This window comes from Amblyomma mixtum, chromosome 2 (genome assembly GCF_055824585.1).
Source record: "Amblyomma mixtum isolate Tamu chromosome 2, ASM5582458v1, whole genome shotgun sequence".
NCBI classification, from domain to species: domain Eukaryota; kingdom Metazoa; phylum Arthropoda; class Arachnida; order Ixodida; family Ixodidae; genus Amblyomma; species Amblyomma mixtum.
Genome location: NC_143013.1, coordinates 236746408 through 236763542, shown reverse-complemented (window position 1 = coordinate 236763542; position 17135 = coordinate 236746408). Strand labels below are relative to the sequence as shown.

The following is a 17135-nucleotide window of genomic DNA, read 5'->3' as shown; positions in this document are numbered from 1 at the left end:
CGTGTCTCCCTGCCAGACACCTTTCCTTATTTTAATTTTATTGTTTATTTTATGGAGAACTATGGTAGCTGTGCAATCGTTATAAATACCTTCCAACATTGTCACATAACGCTCTTCTACACCCTGATTCCGCAATGCCTGCATGACTGCTGTGGTTTCTACTGAGTCGAATGCTTTCTCGAAATCAATGAACGCTATATATAGGGGCTGGTTATAATCTACGCATTTCTCTATCACCTGATTGATAGCGTGAATATGGTCTATTGTCGAGTATCCTTTACGAAAACGTGCTGAAGTAAATACTTTTTTAACGTTTTTCCTTCATGCAGTTCAAATAAATAAATGTATTCATGCAAGTTAATTAACCTTCATTTGAAACAATGTAGTTAAAAGTTTGCCCTAGTTATGAGCAGGTTCTTCGCGATGCGATAATGTTTTATGTCCAGCGTACTGGTCGCTAGGGTTCAATTGGTGCGTGTTGTTGAAATCCCCATGGAAGCGGGTTAGGTTTCAGTTTGAATAATTTTTTTGCACCAAAATTACACAACTCCAAATGTCGTTGTAGAAACACCCTGAAGTGGACTTGTCGTGCAAGTAACATTATTTTGAGCATAATTTGGTCGTTTTATTAGCAGAAAAGACGGTCACTAATGAAGAAATTCAGAAACCTTTGTGTGGAGGCGTGTCAGACTTTGATGTAAATTCATACTCAGGCGACAAAGCGGAAAACTTCCGGCCAGAGTGTGTGCTTCATAGCGAAGAAAGTAGGGAGAAGTCTTCCAGTGCAGATAAAAATGTGTTATTCCAAGTGCAAGAAATAATACCCAGTGTTATCACTGGACATGCTTTTCTCTTGAAAATCACTGTTCTTGTTGTCCTAATTATTTTTCGCACGTTCTTTAGCAGCTTCTTAAGCGGAAAAACCACCACAAATATTTGTGCTGGCCCACAAGAAATTCAGGGGACGCAGGGGTATTCATTTTCTATTCCACTTTCATGTTCCAGATGTATTCAGCCAAAGCCACAAAATTATCTCATATAATGTTAGTATTAGGCAATTAATTTACTTTGATCAGCCGCCGCGGTCGCTCAATAGCTATGGCGCTCGGCTGCTGGCCCGAAATTGGCCCGTCATGCGCGGGTTCTATTTCGGCCGCGGCGGTCGAATTTCGATGGAGGCGAAATTCTAAAGCCCCATGTACTGTGCGGTGTCAGTGCGCATTAAAGAACCCCAGGTGGTCAAAATTTCCGGAGCCCTTCACTACGGCGTCCCTCATAGCCTGAATCGCTTTGGTACTTTAAACCGCCGCAAACCATAAATTTAGTTACCATTGATGCATAAAAGTAAGGCACCAGCGCGCATTAAGAACTCTATCGTTGCAGTGCAAGCACGCACAGTGATAACTAAATGTTATAAACAGCGCTATGGAAGAGCCCAAGAGGTGTATACAAGTTAGTTTTAAACGAAAAATCAAATGAAATTCACTTCTATATTGAAATTTTAAGCCAGGCGTACAAATTAACTCTTTAAAAAGTGTACTTAACATGTAGGAAATTAAAATGGGAAATAAATTGTAGCCGATATTTATTTCGAGATTTTAGGAATGCTTCTAAATGCCTTCTAAATGTAAAAATTTTTTAAAAGTTAGGTTTTAGTTTAAAATAGAATATATATCTCAATTTCAGTTAAAAATTTAAAACTTGTTCTGAAATAAATTTTAGGTATGAATGCAAGTTGAATTTAGTGTCAACTCTATTGCATAGTTAGACATTACATGTTTAAGTTAAAATAAAAAAATGATAACGAAACATTTCTAACTCAAATTTGGGGGGGCGGTGGAGGGGGAGAACAAGCTATCTATTATTTGGAAACTAATGCAGTGGAGGGGCTAGTGGCTCTTCACTAGTGCCAACCGCTTTTGGGAGCAGTGCCGGGAGTGCAGACGAGTTTGTGAAAGACTTGTTGGGGTGGAAAATGCTTTGCGGTTAAGCTGACTTAGAGAACTTTCGCAGTTGTGAATTGTTAAGAATAACGGATCTTGTCAAATACTTTAACTGAGCCGCAGCCCGGAGTAGCGAGTGTTTTCTTGAATATTTTTTCTAGTTGTGTTACTTCCTGAACATTGATTACAATTACAATCACAAGTTGAAATTTTGAGGGCGCTGCCTTCTGTTCAGCGATATTCACGAGCCGCGGCTTAACAGAGAAGCAACCCAGTGTACATCGACCGAGAACGCTGCCTTTATTGTGGTACAAACAAGAAGATAAACGTCCGCTCATCCGCGAGTTTAACAAAAGAAGAGCGCCAAGCACGGCACTCGGGAATAACATTGGAAAGCATACAGATGCTAAGAGCAACTACTCTGCACACGCTTGCATAACAGTAATTCCGGTAGCCGCTTCTCCCTCAAAGGTCCCCCAGAACAAGCCACCGTGCCTCTTCCTTAGTCTGGTTATAACGTCAAGGTCACATCCCCTTCGGCCAGAAATAATTTCACTCGTGCTCTACTTACTCAGCAGTATAAATATGTGAGATAATCAGTCGCTTATAATGCGTAATAAACAGTGACAAAGTCGTTTAATCATCATTTTATTCAGAAGTAACGGCTGCAAAACACTCTGTAGGGCCTATAAACATACAGCATAGCGCCAAATTGACCGTTCAGAGGCCAAAAAACAAATTTGCTTAGATCTCATCGCTCATAATCAAGCTTGAAAATTGTGTGTTCTTGCCGGGCCAAAAGGAAGCACTGTCAGGTTTTATCTGAATAATGTAGTAAAGAAAAAGATCAGCCCCAATATGGCAGCACGTGACAGGCAAGGAAAACCTAATTGTTGGCGCTGGCACTTATTTCTTTGAAAAAGGAGCACTTATAAGTAAAAACAGTAAAAACCCAACGCGGTAAACATTGGCCAATAACCATCAACATCCACGGCCGGACTGAATGCAGCGGACAGCTCTCTCTCTCGCTCCGTTGCAATCAGTCCGGCCGTGCAACATCAAAAGTATAAGGAATATCAAATTCACTTCGACTACAAGCTGGACATTATGTAGAAACCTTCACTTTGCACAAATAGCAAGCGGTCAAGATGTCGGGGAAAACACAACACGCAGCACTAAACGCCTACAATTTATAGCATGCCGCTCATGCGCTATACCGTGTCAATGCGAAAGCAATATTCACAAAGGCGTGGATTGTTGTTTCCTAATATTATATTTAGCAAAACGTATCGATGTCATAGGCGGGCATAGACTCGATGCCGGCCATGATGAATATGTCCACGCGGAACGGTTTACTGAATAATGTATTCCAGTCTGCTTTGAGTGGACACGGCTCGGCAGTATTGGAAACGTTACCCTTCGCTGACACTTGTCAAACATAGCATGACGCTATACGCCATATATGAAGCTCGGGATAATGTGTAATGATAATGTGCCTGTACAGGAGTTCGCTATCGACTTCATAAATGCTGCTTCTCAGACCGCTAACTTTATGCGCCTATGCGTCATACGGCATGGTCCAGCTGGGTAGTGTCCTTGCACACTAAGGGTCAATCTTCGGCAAGAACGACCGATTTTTCACGAAACCCGCCGGCCGGATCATCATGCGCACCCACGGGTAGGAGTATTGCGCACCGAGGCCAATTGTCCCAGGCACAACCCACTCAATTCCATCGCCAAACGATAGGTGGTGGCCGTTAAGATTGAGGCCGTTCAAGTTTGCACCGTAACAGTTGCAGTACCACCAGGCTCCTTTGAATTTCTCAGCGCAGTTGGCGGCAGACGTGTCCAGGTCCTTGTCGAAGGTTGAGAACTTAGAGAGGTTCGCAGAGCTCATGGCGTTGTAGCCTTCGAAAGAGGAAAAAAAAATTAAAGATTCCTCTTGCGGCCGCTGAGTGATGCTGCAGTGCACATATCGGCTGTGATAAGATGACCTTCCTATCACCTCTTCCTTAATTGTCTGCCTTGAAATAAACAGAGTTTGTTTTTATCATTATTATTACAGTTTATTACCACAAACCTACACTCCTCCAGGTACTTTTCATGACCCTGCTCCGAGCGGATGGGCTTTGCTTGCAGTGCCAGTTTGAAAGTCACTGCGTAGGCGTAGTCTGGAACTGAACCACCGAGCAAAATTCTGGCCATTGCGTTATGCTGAACTAACGGAGGGTGTTGTTGCCGGCAGCGCAGCCGCGATCACTTTCCGGCAGTGCCGGATATCGTCTAATGCACGAGCTTCTCTCTCTAACGAACTACAAAAGAAGATCTGGGACCCGTTCACAAAGGTAAATATCAATATACTTGAAAGAATCCAAAAGGAAGCAGTAGGGTTTTTTTAGAACACTTACGGGCGAGCATCAGTCAGTGATCTCCTCAAAAAAAGCGGCTTACCCTCTATTCCTAACATAAATCGCATATCTCGTTAAAAATTTTTATTTCAATTAATTCATAATAATTTCAAAGTTGACACCTTTAATATCTTTGCTCATTCCTCGGGGTACCAAACTAGAAATCGCCATTCTCTTTCCTTAACACCATTAAATTCTCGAGTTAATTGTTTTAAATATTCTTTTTTTCCAAGGACCATCACTGATTGTAATAACCTTACGGATGCCGTTGTCAGGCAGAGATCATTGCATTTGTTTGAAGAGCATTTGAAATAATTGTTTGTTTATGACCTTGCCGCGGTATATTTCTTACTGATTTTTCTATGTGCAATTCTATGTGCAATACTGATATGTCTATGTGCAATTATGTTTTGTTCGTATGTGTCTGTATTTTTGTATCTTAATACATTGTTTCCGACCTGCTATGATCTTGTGTACAAGATCGCAGTATTCATAAATAAATAAATAAATAAATAAATAAATAAATAAATAAAAACTTTGTTTCATGCTTCGTGGCTCTGTTTTGTATTTTTAATAGCGCGCGGTATGCGCCGTGTTAACTAGCGCTCGCGTCACGTCGCCACTACGCAGCGTAGCTGAACAAAAAACGAAATGTTCTTTATTTGTACTACCTGTAAACAGCAAGTTGCTTCTGTTCACATCAGTCCGGTGATTTTTTTCACTTCCTCAGATGATAGTGCGATTTCCCAGCGGCATTTTGTTTGCATTCTACACAATGCTTTGTTTGCCTTGATTAAGGAACTTTTCAACACATCGTAGATTTTATACTCCCAAAAATGTAAACTGCCACGTAATTGGGACATATAAAACGCATCGCCACAAAATGCAAGTCATAGCACCAGCTAGCGCGTTTTCTCCACTTACTTTGAACCGCTTCGAAAGACATCCTTTAAAGTTTCTGTGTGTAAGTACTTGACTGTTGCGCGTGCTTGATTTAAAGTTTCAATTTTTCTATTTTTCTTTTTCTTGCTCCTCTTTTCCCCCTTTTGTTTCACCCTCATCTTGAGTAGCATGCCAGTTGAAATACCTGGCACACCTGACCCGTAATAACCAAAATCTCTCTCGCTTTCACTCCTGGCATTCGTAGTTGCTATACACTTAAAAGATCCCACTATGAAAGCTTTAATTAGTTGTTTTAATGTCATTGTTTACTGCGATGTGGATTTCGTATATGGCTCCCGAATATCGACGTAACCAAATCCTAGTCTCCATGTCATGTTGTCTCTGGAGGTGCCTGGGCTATGCAATATATTGAAAATATATATTTACTTCATACCTAATCTGTGCGAAACGCATGCTTCAAGTGTCGCAAACCGAAAACGTCCTTTGCTGGTAACATTTCTGCCAACGGCCTCAGTTCGTCATCATGAAGGACATGTAGATGCGTAAACCAGCACCATTGCTCAATGGCCGCAATTTAGGAGCGCATGTTGTATATTTAGTTTTTTCTTTTTTATCATTGACTTCGTTTATACATATTTATTTCGTGATGCTGCGATCCTTTAACAACACGTTAGTAGGCTATGCATATGCTATAAAGCAAGTAAAAATTGGAAACAATAAAACACAATTCCATGATGCTCGAAAAACAAATTTAGGAAAAACATCAGCCAATTAAAGTTAAAAAAGAAAGTAACAGGAAGTAAACACACCAGATACAAAGGCAGGACAAAGATACTACACAGTGCAATGTTTTGAGAAAATGGAAAGTGCGTTGCAAGCTCCTTAATTTAAATTCTATCTGTTGAAGGATGGTGGACAGATAGGGTAAGAAAAACTAGCCACACCATACACGCAATTCCTTCTGACTTCGAGTGTACCAGGAGCTCGGAAGAACGCTAACGTCACCTTAATCCGTAAGAAAGGAGATTTCAAGGAATTGAAAAATTACCGACTGATCAGCTTACTCTGCGTTGGCTATAATTTATTTACTCAGGGGATCGCTAATAGTGTCCGGGTAACCTCAGATTTCATTATCCAAACTGATCAGGCCGGAATTCGTGAAGGGTATCGATAATGGACCATATTCACTCTATCAATGAGGCGATAGAGAAATCCACCGATTTTAACCAACCCCTAACCTAGGACTTTACACAATTTTTATAAATAGGCGTTTTGAGTTAAAAGAGCGCTTTCTCCGGCATAGCATTGCTAGTGCGGTAGTACAATAGAATACAGCTAAGACATGCTAACTAACAGGCTCGTTAATTAATATTGAATAGTTAACATTTTACCCATTAGTGTTAGGCTCGTTACTTATTGCGAGGCGTGTAGCCCACCGTAAGCAATATGCATATCAGTTTTTAGAATTCCGAAAGCGCGGTTACCCTCGGCAATGTGGATAAACACATTTTGGCTATTTGGACAACTTGCATGCACTCTAGAAGTTGCTTTGCCTGTAAGCTTCTCGACAGCGCATTTATTTTGGCTCGATATAGACACTATTAGGTTTGTCGCAACGTCGAGGTTAACCGCATTTTAAAAAATTGTAAAAACTGATATGAATACAACACACAGTGGTCTACACGCCTTTCATTAACTGAGGAGTCCAACGTTAATAGTTAAAAAGTTATCTATTCAATATTAGTTAACCATCCTGCTAGTTAGCACAGCTCAGCTGTATTCAGAGATAGTATACCAGCGACAATTCTAAGTCGAAAAAGCGCTCTTCTGACTCGAAAAGCCTATTTTTAAAAAGTGTGCATAGTCCTAGCTGAAACGCCCTGTATATAGCCTTTATACATTAGGAGAAAGCATTTCATTTAGTCGACACTTCAGCAGTCATGCCGGCATTGCGGAATCAGGGTGTAGAAGAGCCTTATGCATAAATATTGGAGTGGCAGAACTACGGGCTTAGAAGAGTGATATTAGAAGATATTTATAACGATTGCACAGCTACCATACTCCTCGATAAAGTCAGCAATAAAATTCCGGTAAGAATGGGTGTCAGGTAGGTAGACACGATGTCGCCTACGCTACTCACTGCCTGTTTACAGGAGGTATTCAGGGGCCTGATATGGGAACAGTTGGGGATAAGAGTTAATGGAGAATACCTAAGTAATCTGCAATTCGGTGATGACATTGCCTTGTTAGGTCACTCGGATGATGAGCTACAAAGCATGGTCAGTGAGTTATTCAGGCATAGCAGAACGGTAGGTCTTAAAAAAACATACAGGATACGAAAGTAATGTTCAACAGTCTCGCAAGGGAACAGCAGTTCACAATAGGTAACGAGGTGCTAGAAGTGGTAAGAGAGTACGGGTGCTTATGGCAGGTAGTTGCTGCTGATCCGGATCATGAGAGGGAAATAAGTAAAAGAATAAGAATAGAGTGGAGCGCATATGGCACGCTCTCTAAGATCATGAATGGCAGTTTACCAATATCCCTCAAAATAAAAGTATAAAACAGCTGTATCTTACCGGTACTCACCTGTGGGGCAGAAACATGGAGGTTAAAAAAAATATTTCAACTTAATTTAAAGACTAGCGCAGCGAGCTATGGAAAGAAAAATGACAGTAGTAACGTTAAGCGACCCGAAGAGGGCAGAGTGCATCAGGGATCAAAGACAGGTTATTAACATCCTAGTCGGAATAAAGAGGAAGAAATGGATTTTTTTTCTTGAAATTTAAAAGGCGCTGCATTTTTCGACGACTACAGCGCCCGTCTTGTCATGTGTTTTCATGTATTCCTCTAATAATGTAGCGCTGTTTAAATTTCAAGAAACGAAAATGCATCAGAAACTAGCCCCACAAAGTGCTTTATTAAAAAATAGAATTGAATATGTAATGCGCGTGTAATGGGAAGGCAAGGTAATCGGCCGTCCTTAAGGGTAACAGATTGGATTCCAAGTGAAGGGAAGCGTTGCAGGGGCTGGCAGAAAGTTAGGTGGGCGGATCACATTAACAAGTTGGCCGGGATAAGGTGGCCGTAGCTAGCACAGGACTGGGTTAATTGGACAGATATGGGAGAACCCTTTATCCTGAAGTGTGTGTAGTCAGTCTTATGATGATGATTATTATGATGATCTCTGGTAAGATTTTTGCAGTCTTTAATCGTTCTGGGGGAATTTCGTGCGCTGATCGGTGTTAGAGCCGCCGCGGCGGATCAGAGGCTATCGTGCTCTGCTGCTGATCCGAAAGACGCGGGTTCGATCTCGGCCGCGGGAGTCGCATTTCGATGGAGGCGAAATGCTACAGGAATGTGTACTGTGCGATGTCAGTGCTGGTTAAAGAACTCCAGGTGGTCGAAATTATCACGAGCCCTCCAGTTGGCGTCCCTCATAGTCTGAGTCGCTTTGGGATGCAAAACGCAAAACGAGACGTGGCGTATTTGCGTTGACCTAAGATAGGGCCGCTGGCATTTTTTATATCCAGTGCAGAACTTTGTAATGTTTGATGCACAGATTTTATTGACCATTGATTATATGACAAAACAAAGAATGTTAAACGGCTATCGTGGTTTCTGTGAGAAACAATAAGCCAGTAATTACTTTAGGAGATGGGCGGTAGATGTAACACCATATGCGTTATAACTAAACTGTTCGACTTTCGTCTGGACTGTCTGTAACTTCGTAGAGGAGGGAATTCCAGATTATCACTGCATATTCGAACAAAGGGCCAATCAATGTCATCGACGCGTTTGTCCAGGATAAGGTACGGCAGATTCGAAGCCCTCGATAACTCTAGGTATTTACTTCACAAAGAAACATTGTTTGCAGTGTAATTAAAGGACAGGCTTCTGTTCTGTGTGAATGCATGGGCACTGTTTTATATTAATTTATACATATGTCCGTTCGGTCACATAAAGAGATTTCCTTCATAAAGTTTTTACTTATGCTGACCTGATCCTCACTAGTATAAATTTTTAAATGGAACACACAGCCTTCAATTTCAAGAAGAACTGCATATTGCTACCTCATGTACAGGTCAATTAACAAGCACACTGAGGACTCCGCACAAATTTCAAAGAAAGCTTTAAAATCGAAATATAAGAGGCGATACCTAGAAAAACAAAAATCTGCTCAGTCTAATCACTAGGAGAAATTCTTTCGTTGTGGCAGTTTTTTGTACACAATATGCTTCTTGTGTAACTGATTTTGCTTCGTTGTGTTAGCATCGAATACAGGGAAAACAACGTGTTGTATGCCGGACTATACAGTTATCTTTGTCCAAATGTCGATACATTCGTTGATATGCAAGCCGTTATTATTTTATGTCGACAAAATCAGGAGAGCTGCTACATGAATAGTGCAACTTACCCTGGGCTAAGTACTGATGGTTGCACGCTGCGTGATGCACTGAACTACTTAACCGTAATTTGGCAAGCTACATCATCTCTAGCACATGAAATACCGGACTCATATGCACGTTTAGAGCTTCAGGATCATGATCCAAAGGTGTTATCAAGAAATTCGAAGCATTACTACACACTACAACACACTACACTAAAGGCATTTAGGCAAGTAGGGAGATGGTTTCGTAAATTTTTGACATTGTTTTTTGGCCATTTTGGCCTTAATGTTTTCGCGCTACATATTAGTTATACCAGTAAAGATTCGCCAGAAGCAAAACGTACCATGGGGGCCCAAGAACTTCCCGATATGAATCTTGAAATCGTTTCGTGAGTCCTCAACCCGGACGCTTTCATAGTTGACGGAGATGCCACTGTCGGATGTGTTTCCCAAAACAATCCGAAGGGACATCATCAGGTCCCCATCGGTCAACGTGTGCAGTGCGTGGTTCCCTGGAAGTAAACGTGGCATCTGTCGGTTTATTCTGTGTTCTCATGAAATATTTCGAAAGCAGAAGACAAAAAGCACTTCAGAATTGCTTGTTGCGTATTTATTATTGGTGTCAAATTGTTTACTCAATCAGTGTACACCAGTTGCATGGTGCCAAGATAAAGAGCGCAGAAACGATGACGACGTGTCAAAGGTTTCTGCACCCCCCCTAGTAGCAGTTTGACTCTTGCAGACTTTTTATAGTTGTTAAGGTAACAGAACTGGGCCACAAATTTTGTCTAAAATTATTATCACCTGATGTACCGCTATGGAGGAGGAATTGCAGATATTTCTAACGCAAGGCTTGTTTCTATTCATAGACACTGCAGAGAGGGAAATACTTGACTTTACTGTTTTCCTTTCATTCAGTATTTGCAGCGAAGTGACGGTGCCTAATTTTTACTGAAGAGTCGCCAGATTCCCATTGAGGTGATATTTAGAGTACTGAAGACAGGCTGTAGTTAGGAAAGGTAAAGGAAACGGGTAGTTTGAAACTAAATAAAGTCTTTCATTCTTCCAGCAGTAAGCTACTATTTAGATGACACAATATTTTGGCAGCCATATTGGGCAACATATAACTTAGTAAATGGGAACAATAAGCTGAAGAAGGGCGATAAGAAAATGAACATTAGCCTAGCCACACTGCCATCTTAGAGCGAGAGCCTGCAGACCCTGACAGACCCAGGACTGTGTTTCTCCAGCCTGGTTTCGCTGCCGCCTATGCACTGACCTAACCCATCGTTACATTTGGTGGAGGTTCGGTTTCTCATCCTCGCATCGCCCTGGAACTCCCTAGCCGCGCGCTGCAGACCACCGTATGTCAGACGACCCCAGCCACCGAGCCGTGCAAGTGTGCTCAGCAGTCCTCTGTTCCGGCTCTCTCCTGCAGCGCGTCCTCGCGGTCTTCAGCGGTACTGATGGTCATGACGCTGAAGACCAGCTCACATAATGCGAGCGGACCATCACATACAACAACGTCATCTTTTATTTGACCGGCGTTGCCAACTTGCGGTTTCGAAATCACGAAGCAGACTTGTCTATGTGGGCCACTTTCAAGTTGAACCTCACTGAATACTTCGGACATCCTGCTGTGCCCAAGCTAAGCGCCGAACACGCTTTCGCGAGCGTGTCCAGCAGCTTGGTGAGACCTTCACAAGCTATATTGAATATGTGTTAAACCTGTGCTCACGCGTCAAGACCCAGAAGTCCGAGGCTGACAAGATCAAGCATATTCTGAAAAGCATCGAGGATGACACCTTTCAGGTGCTGCTGTTGCGACACCTTCGCACCGTTGTCGAAATTGTCAGCCTCTACCAGAGCTACGACGAACTGCGCAAGCAGAGGTTTTGCACGCGCCGGTAGACCGCGCCTGTTGAGCCGCTTGCCAGCCTATCGGCTTCATCCGACCACCCGTCGCTATTGGCACACATTAAATAAAGACCGTGCGGGAGGAAGTTGCACGTCAGCTGTAGCTTCAGAGCAGCATAATTCAGGCCTCACAGTCCATGGGCCTCACCCGTGGTACCCATGAAGAAAAAAAAAGGCTTTATTCGTATCGGCGCTGACAACCGCCGCCTGGATAAGATCACTCGATTGGATGTTCACTCTGTTCCCGGTGTTGATGTTGCTGCGGACGCCCTACAAGGAGCAGAACTCTTCTCTTCTCTCGTTTTACTCTGTTGGTGCTAGCAGGTCCCCATCTGGCAACCGAAGATCGCCTTAAACATAATTTGTGACCCCTGATGGCCAATAAGAATTTACTGTCATGCCATGCGGCCTCTTTAATGCTCCGGTAACTTTCGAGCGCATGATGATTACAATTCTGCGCAGCCTGAATGCAAGTTGTGCTTCTATTCTCTGGCCTGCGTGGTGATCCTTTCGTCCGACTTGAGACTCATCCGTCCTGGCTGTAGCGTGTCTCAACCTGCCTTAGAGACGCCTGCCTTGAGCTCACCTTAAAATAATGCCGATTTGCTACGCGTTAATTGACAATTTCAGGTCACGGTGCGTCAAAGCAGGGTGTGCGTCCCGACACCGGCAAACTTCGTGATCTAACTGCGTTTCCAAAACCTTCTTCTATTAAGGAACGGCGCAGCTTCCTAGGCCTGTGTTCCTATTTCCGACGTTTTATTCGCAACTTTTGCGCTATTGTTGCCCATTTAACTCAGCTTATCGGCAGCAACTTGATTTCTCGAGTTGGTCGCCGACATGCGACGGCGCCTACAACTGGCGCAGTCTCCTCACACCACCACCCATTTTGCACCACGTCGACGATGCAAGCTCCAAGCGAGGTACACACGAACGCCAGTGGTATTGGCCTCGGGGCAGTACTCGCCCTGCGAAAGTCTGGATACAAGGAATATGTAGTTGCTGACGCCAGCCACGCGCTCACGAAAGCCGAATCGATCGACTCTGTGACCGAAAAAGAGTGCTTGGTCATTGTGTGGGCACTTGCTGAGTTTTGACCTTATCTCTATAATCGTCCTTTTGACGTCGTCATGGCCCGTATGGAAATGTCATATCTGGTTTGATATGAAAAAATCCAGATATGAACAAATAGGGAATTGGGCATATAAGGTCTTATATGAATATACGGGCGTATATAGCCTGATATGCCCAATTCCCTATATACCATTATCTTAATGGAACTCATATAAGGAAATATATGTATATATGGTCGTATATGTCCTGATATGCCCAATTCCTTATATATCCATATCATGACTGAACTCATATATGACAATATATGAATATATCTGGCATATATGGCCTGATATGCCCAATTCCCTATATATCCATTTCATGATTGAACTCATATATGGATATATCTGGCATATATGGCCTGATATGCCCCATTCCCTGTATATCCATATCATGATTGAACTCATATATGGATATATCTGGCATATATAGCCTGATATGCCCAATTCCCTATATATTCATATATGGATTGAACTTATATATGGAAATATATGTATATATGGTCCTTATATAGCCAGATATGTCCTATCCTTATATGACCATATCTGATGGAGCCCATATATGGGATTTCTATATATGGTCTTTATATACCCAGATACGGCCAAATCCGTATATAGCCATATCTGCGAACAGTCATATATGGATGAATATACTTATGTGGGCCATATATGGCCAAATATAGATAAAACTGTATATGTTCATATTTGGCTGGAGCTTATATATGGAGCTAGTTCTATATACAAACATATACTGACAGATCTGCACATAACCTTATACACTTGTGGTTAAATGTTGAGGGGAAATTTCCCCTAAGGCGGAGCAGACTTCCATTAAGCTATTAATTACTTATTCGCATCTATCCAAGCACAGTCATACACCATGTCCCCAGACCAGGACGAATATTTTTACGAAAGAGCAAAAGTTTCTGTGGAAGCTGTGTCTGGTCCCTTTGTAGCCGTGTGACTGCTTGGCGGAATGAAAATGAGTGATTACTCACTTATTTAAACCTTATAAGCTTTCATATGGAAATATATAATAAATGGCAGCCTATGTATATGTGCCCTCATACGGCGAGATCTACCGAAGGAGACGGTACAAAAAAAATTGAAGAAATCCAACGATTTGCGGCGCGCTTCATCTGCAATCTCTGCAAGCACCTAGGCTCCCTTTCTCCAATGTTGCAGGCTGCTACTTTAGAACAACACCAGCATCACAGCCAGTAAAACTATTCTCATTCGAGTTCTGTACTGCTCGCTCTCAGTGACTGCCTGCAACAGCGACGCGGCCTTCTATCACATTAGCCAATAAAGAGTGAGCCTGGGGCGTGGCGTCTCCAAACAGTGATGGAGGGCGGCCAAACAAAAGATGTAATGAAATTAGTTACAACCATTGCAGAATGCTGTCATACATATGCCGTTATCGCCACATGCAGACGTAAGCGACTGTGCAGTACGTCCTTACCGCTACTACTTCAGATATGTAATACAGCTGAAATTTTTGACGCAGATTTTTATTTTAAAACTTTGAGAGATACGTTGGTGCTGTGTAGGGGGGTTATACAGGATGGTGAACATTATGTGAGCGATAACCCTGATTTAATAGACGATTAATTAACTAACATTAACTAATGAACATTTCATTTTGATTCTAAGGGGCAATATTATGTTGCGAAATTAAAGGCCGTCATCGTAAAAGGTGAGCCCAGTTTCTAACTTTTTTTTAATTGGTATAGAGGTTTGAAATATCGAGCGCCAGATTTTAGGCATTTCAAAGCTCGCTGAGTTGGTTTAACGCATTGAAAATGCATAAAACTGTCGGTCACTTTTTTTATGCATCAAACACGGACACCGTTTGTGTATTTTGTGATGTAGAAAAAGTTTCTTTGAATTCGGCGGCAATACGACGCGCAGCAACGCGTTTAAGAATATCCGAAGCGGACAAGGCAATTCACTGAGCTTGCAAGTGTGTATGTTCAGTATTTCGAACCACATTAACGATCACGAAAATTTAAAAGCTAAGGTTATCTTTTTTAACTCGCGGCCTTCATTTTCGCGATACAGACTTACGCCCCAAAATCAAAATTATGAAAGCTGATTAGTTAAATATAATTAATCATTTTTCAGATTATTGAGCTCTATTACGTACATAATGCCCGTCTTGCTGTACGGTCCACCTTCACTGACCAAACCGACATATCTCTCGCACTTTGTAAAATAAAAATCTGTAAACGTTAAAAAATGTCATCCAATACATCTCTAAGTGCTGCTTTAAATTGAAAGACCACTCGGTTTTATGCTGCTCTAAATCTCCTGATAATCATATAGCATAGGTAACGCAAGTAACACAATTACCACACAGAATTTGCGCAGGAAATTTTATTGGGATATATTTAATGCTCTTGTGGTTCTATAGTTCTGTATGCTTCTTATCGTCGATGCTTTTCTTTCTCGCTCCTTATTTCGCTGAGTTTAGTGCCCACGGCCAGCAACAGCAGCTTTCCGGAGAGCTCCCGCCCCTTCTTGGTCGGCAGGGCCGTTGTGTAGGCTGCGTGGGAGATAATTAGAGCGATCATGATATAAATCTGCGCAGAACTTGTGCACATGGCCACAGTAGCATAAGTTGTAGAATTATGCACTCACTCCGAGACACCTTACCGTAAATTCCATTGTGGGATATTAAAGGTGCCCTGCGACGTACATAAAGCATGGGTTCTTTAATCTTTGTATGCAGAGTACGGGACATTGTGAGTCCTGAACGCGCAATGAGATCACCGAAATCATAATATTTGATATTTTAATCTTCGCTAGAAATGCTTGTTTCGAGCCGATGGTGTCGCAACGCGGCGGCCATTTGCGGCAGCGGAAATGAGGTGGCATCTAGATAGAGCGCTGCCTTTCTCATTGATTGGGCGTCCAGTTTGCAAATTGTTCCTTCATACTTGTGAAATGGATCCAAAATATTATGTCTCTGAGTACTGAAAGCTTTTTCGCATGCCACAAAAACTGGAAAGAAGCAGGGAAAGCGAACGAAAACTAAAGGCCGAGTCACACTGCGAAACAGTCCGCCAACCCGTCCGACAAAACAGTGTTTTCGGCGGGTTGGCGATCCTGTCACACCGCGTCAACACGAACAGAGGGTAAACATGTCGCTGTCTGCCGCCAGCCTGTGTTGGCCACATGTGCGCCGCTTGTTCACAAACTCTCTGTCACACCGGAAAAACCACCTCAATCGCGTTCCCCGGTGCTTCTCTGCCTTTGCTCGCGCGCTCTCCTCCGTGCGTGGGCACAACCGCGGAAACTGGAGACACCTTGCGCTGTCGTAGCTACTGGCGGTTTTGCAGAATATCGGACGAACTATGATCGTGCGCGGCGGCTGAGGTGCAGCCTTGCTCGATTCTGACTCGGACGACCAGCCGCCACCGCAGAGAAACCCCGCTGGATGATCGACTGGCTGAGAAGGTCGCCTGAGAAAGGCGTTTTCGAAAACTTCATGCGAAAGAATTAAACACGGACTACATGCGTCTACTTTCCGTGCCCTGTGTCTACTTCTGCACATTTTGTGTTTTGCGCTGCTGTTCCACAATGCATTATCAACCCGGCCGGTCACTATACAAATCACGCCACAATCTCGGCAGATTCATCGAGTTTGTTCCACGCTCTGAGAGTACTAAAAAAAGATATAATTGTACGCATGATTCTTGCAATCAAAGGGGAGCCAAGTAAAGTTATTCTGATTGATATATCTCAAAGAAAAAAAATGCAGCACTGCTTTCTTCTTCATCTCAAGTTCAAAAATAGCAGGACAGGTAACTGGTAACTAGCGCTCACCTGTGAAATACAGTCCCAACTAGCGATCTCTTGAAACTCAGATTCCTTCAGATCACACCATTGATATTTTGGTCTGTTATATCCCATGGAAAACGCATCTCTTCAATCATCGCGATCAGGTCACTTTCCTGGCGGCACGAGTACGACGGCAGCATGTTCACGCGAGCAACTGGCACGCTCGTATGCCGGCTCCTGCTCGGGTGGTTCTCGCGCACAAACCCGTCAAGAAACTTCTGGAACTCGAAGCCGAGGCAGTCCCTGGAACAGGACATTCCTTTTGGCTCCCTACAGAACCGCGTTCGTCAGAAATGTAGGCTTGCTCACAAGAATGCGACGGGGATCGAACGTGCTTCTCCACGGCGGCCGCACCTGCCAGCGGACGGTGGCCACGACAGCCATCCCGTCTGTATGCACCCTCCTGCAAGACGCCGTGCCGCAGCAGACAGCATTACCACGAAAGGAGGCGCTCTTTTTTGCACTTTGCAAACGAAGTTTCCAAGCACGAAAGGCACAAAAGCGGTGAATCACCACAAAGTGCTTGGTTTGTTCGTGCGGTGTCGCCAGGAAATTCGCCCGGCCGGCGAACAGCGCCAACCGTGTCCACGAACGCTGTTTGTTTGTTGTTCCGGTTCCCGGA

At 43.1% G+C, this 17135-nt stretch overlaps 1 protein-coding gene across 1 annotated transcript in view; it reads right to left on the bottom strand.

Moving 5' to 3' along the window:
* Positions 1 to 3546: 3546 nt before the first annotated feature.
* The window catches only part of LOC149363032 (techylectin-5A-like), a 51386-nt gene continuing 37797 nt past the window's right edge, over positions 3547 to 17135 (bottom strand). The window contains exons 5-6 of the mRNA XM_089568421.1: positions 9986 to 10153; positions 3547 to 3851 (exon numbers count right to left, since the gene is read on the bottom strand). Of these exons, the coding sequence (XP_089424547.1) occupies positions 3547 to 3851; positions 9986 to 10153 (473 nt within the window). The remainder of the gene's footprint in view (positions 3852 to 9985; positions 10154 to 17135) is intronic.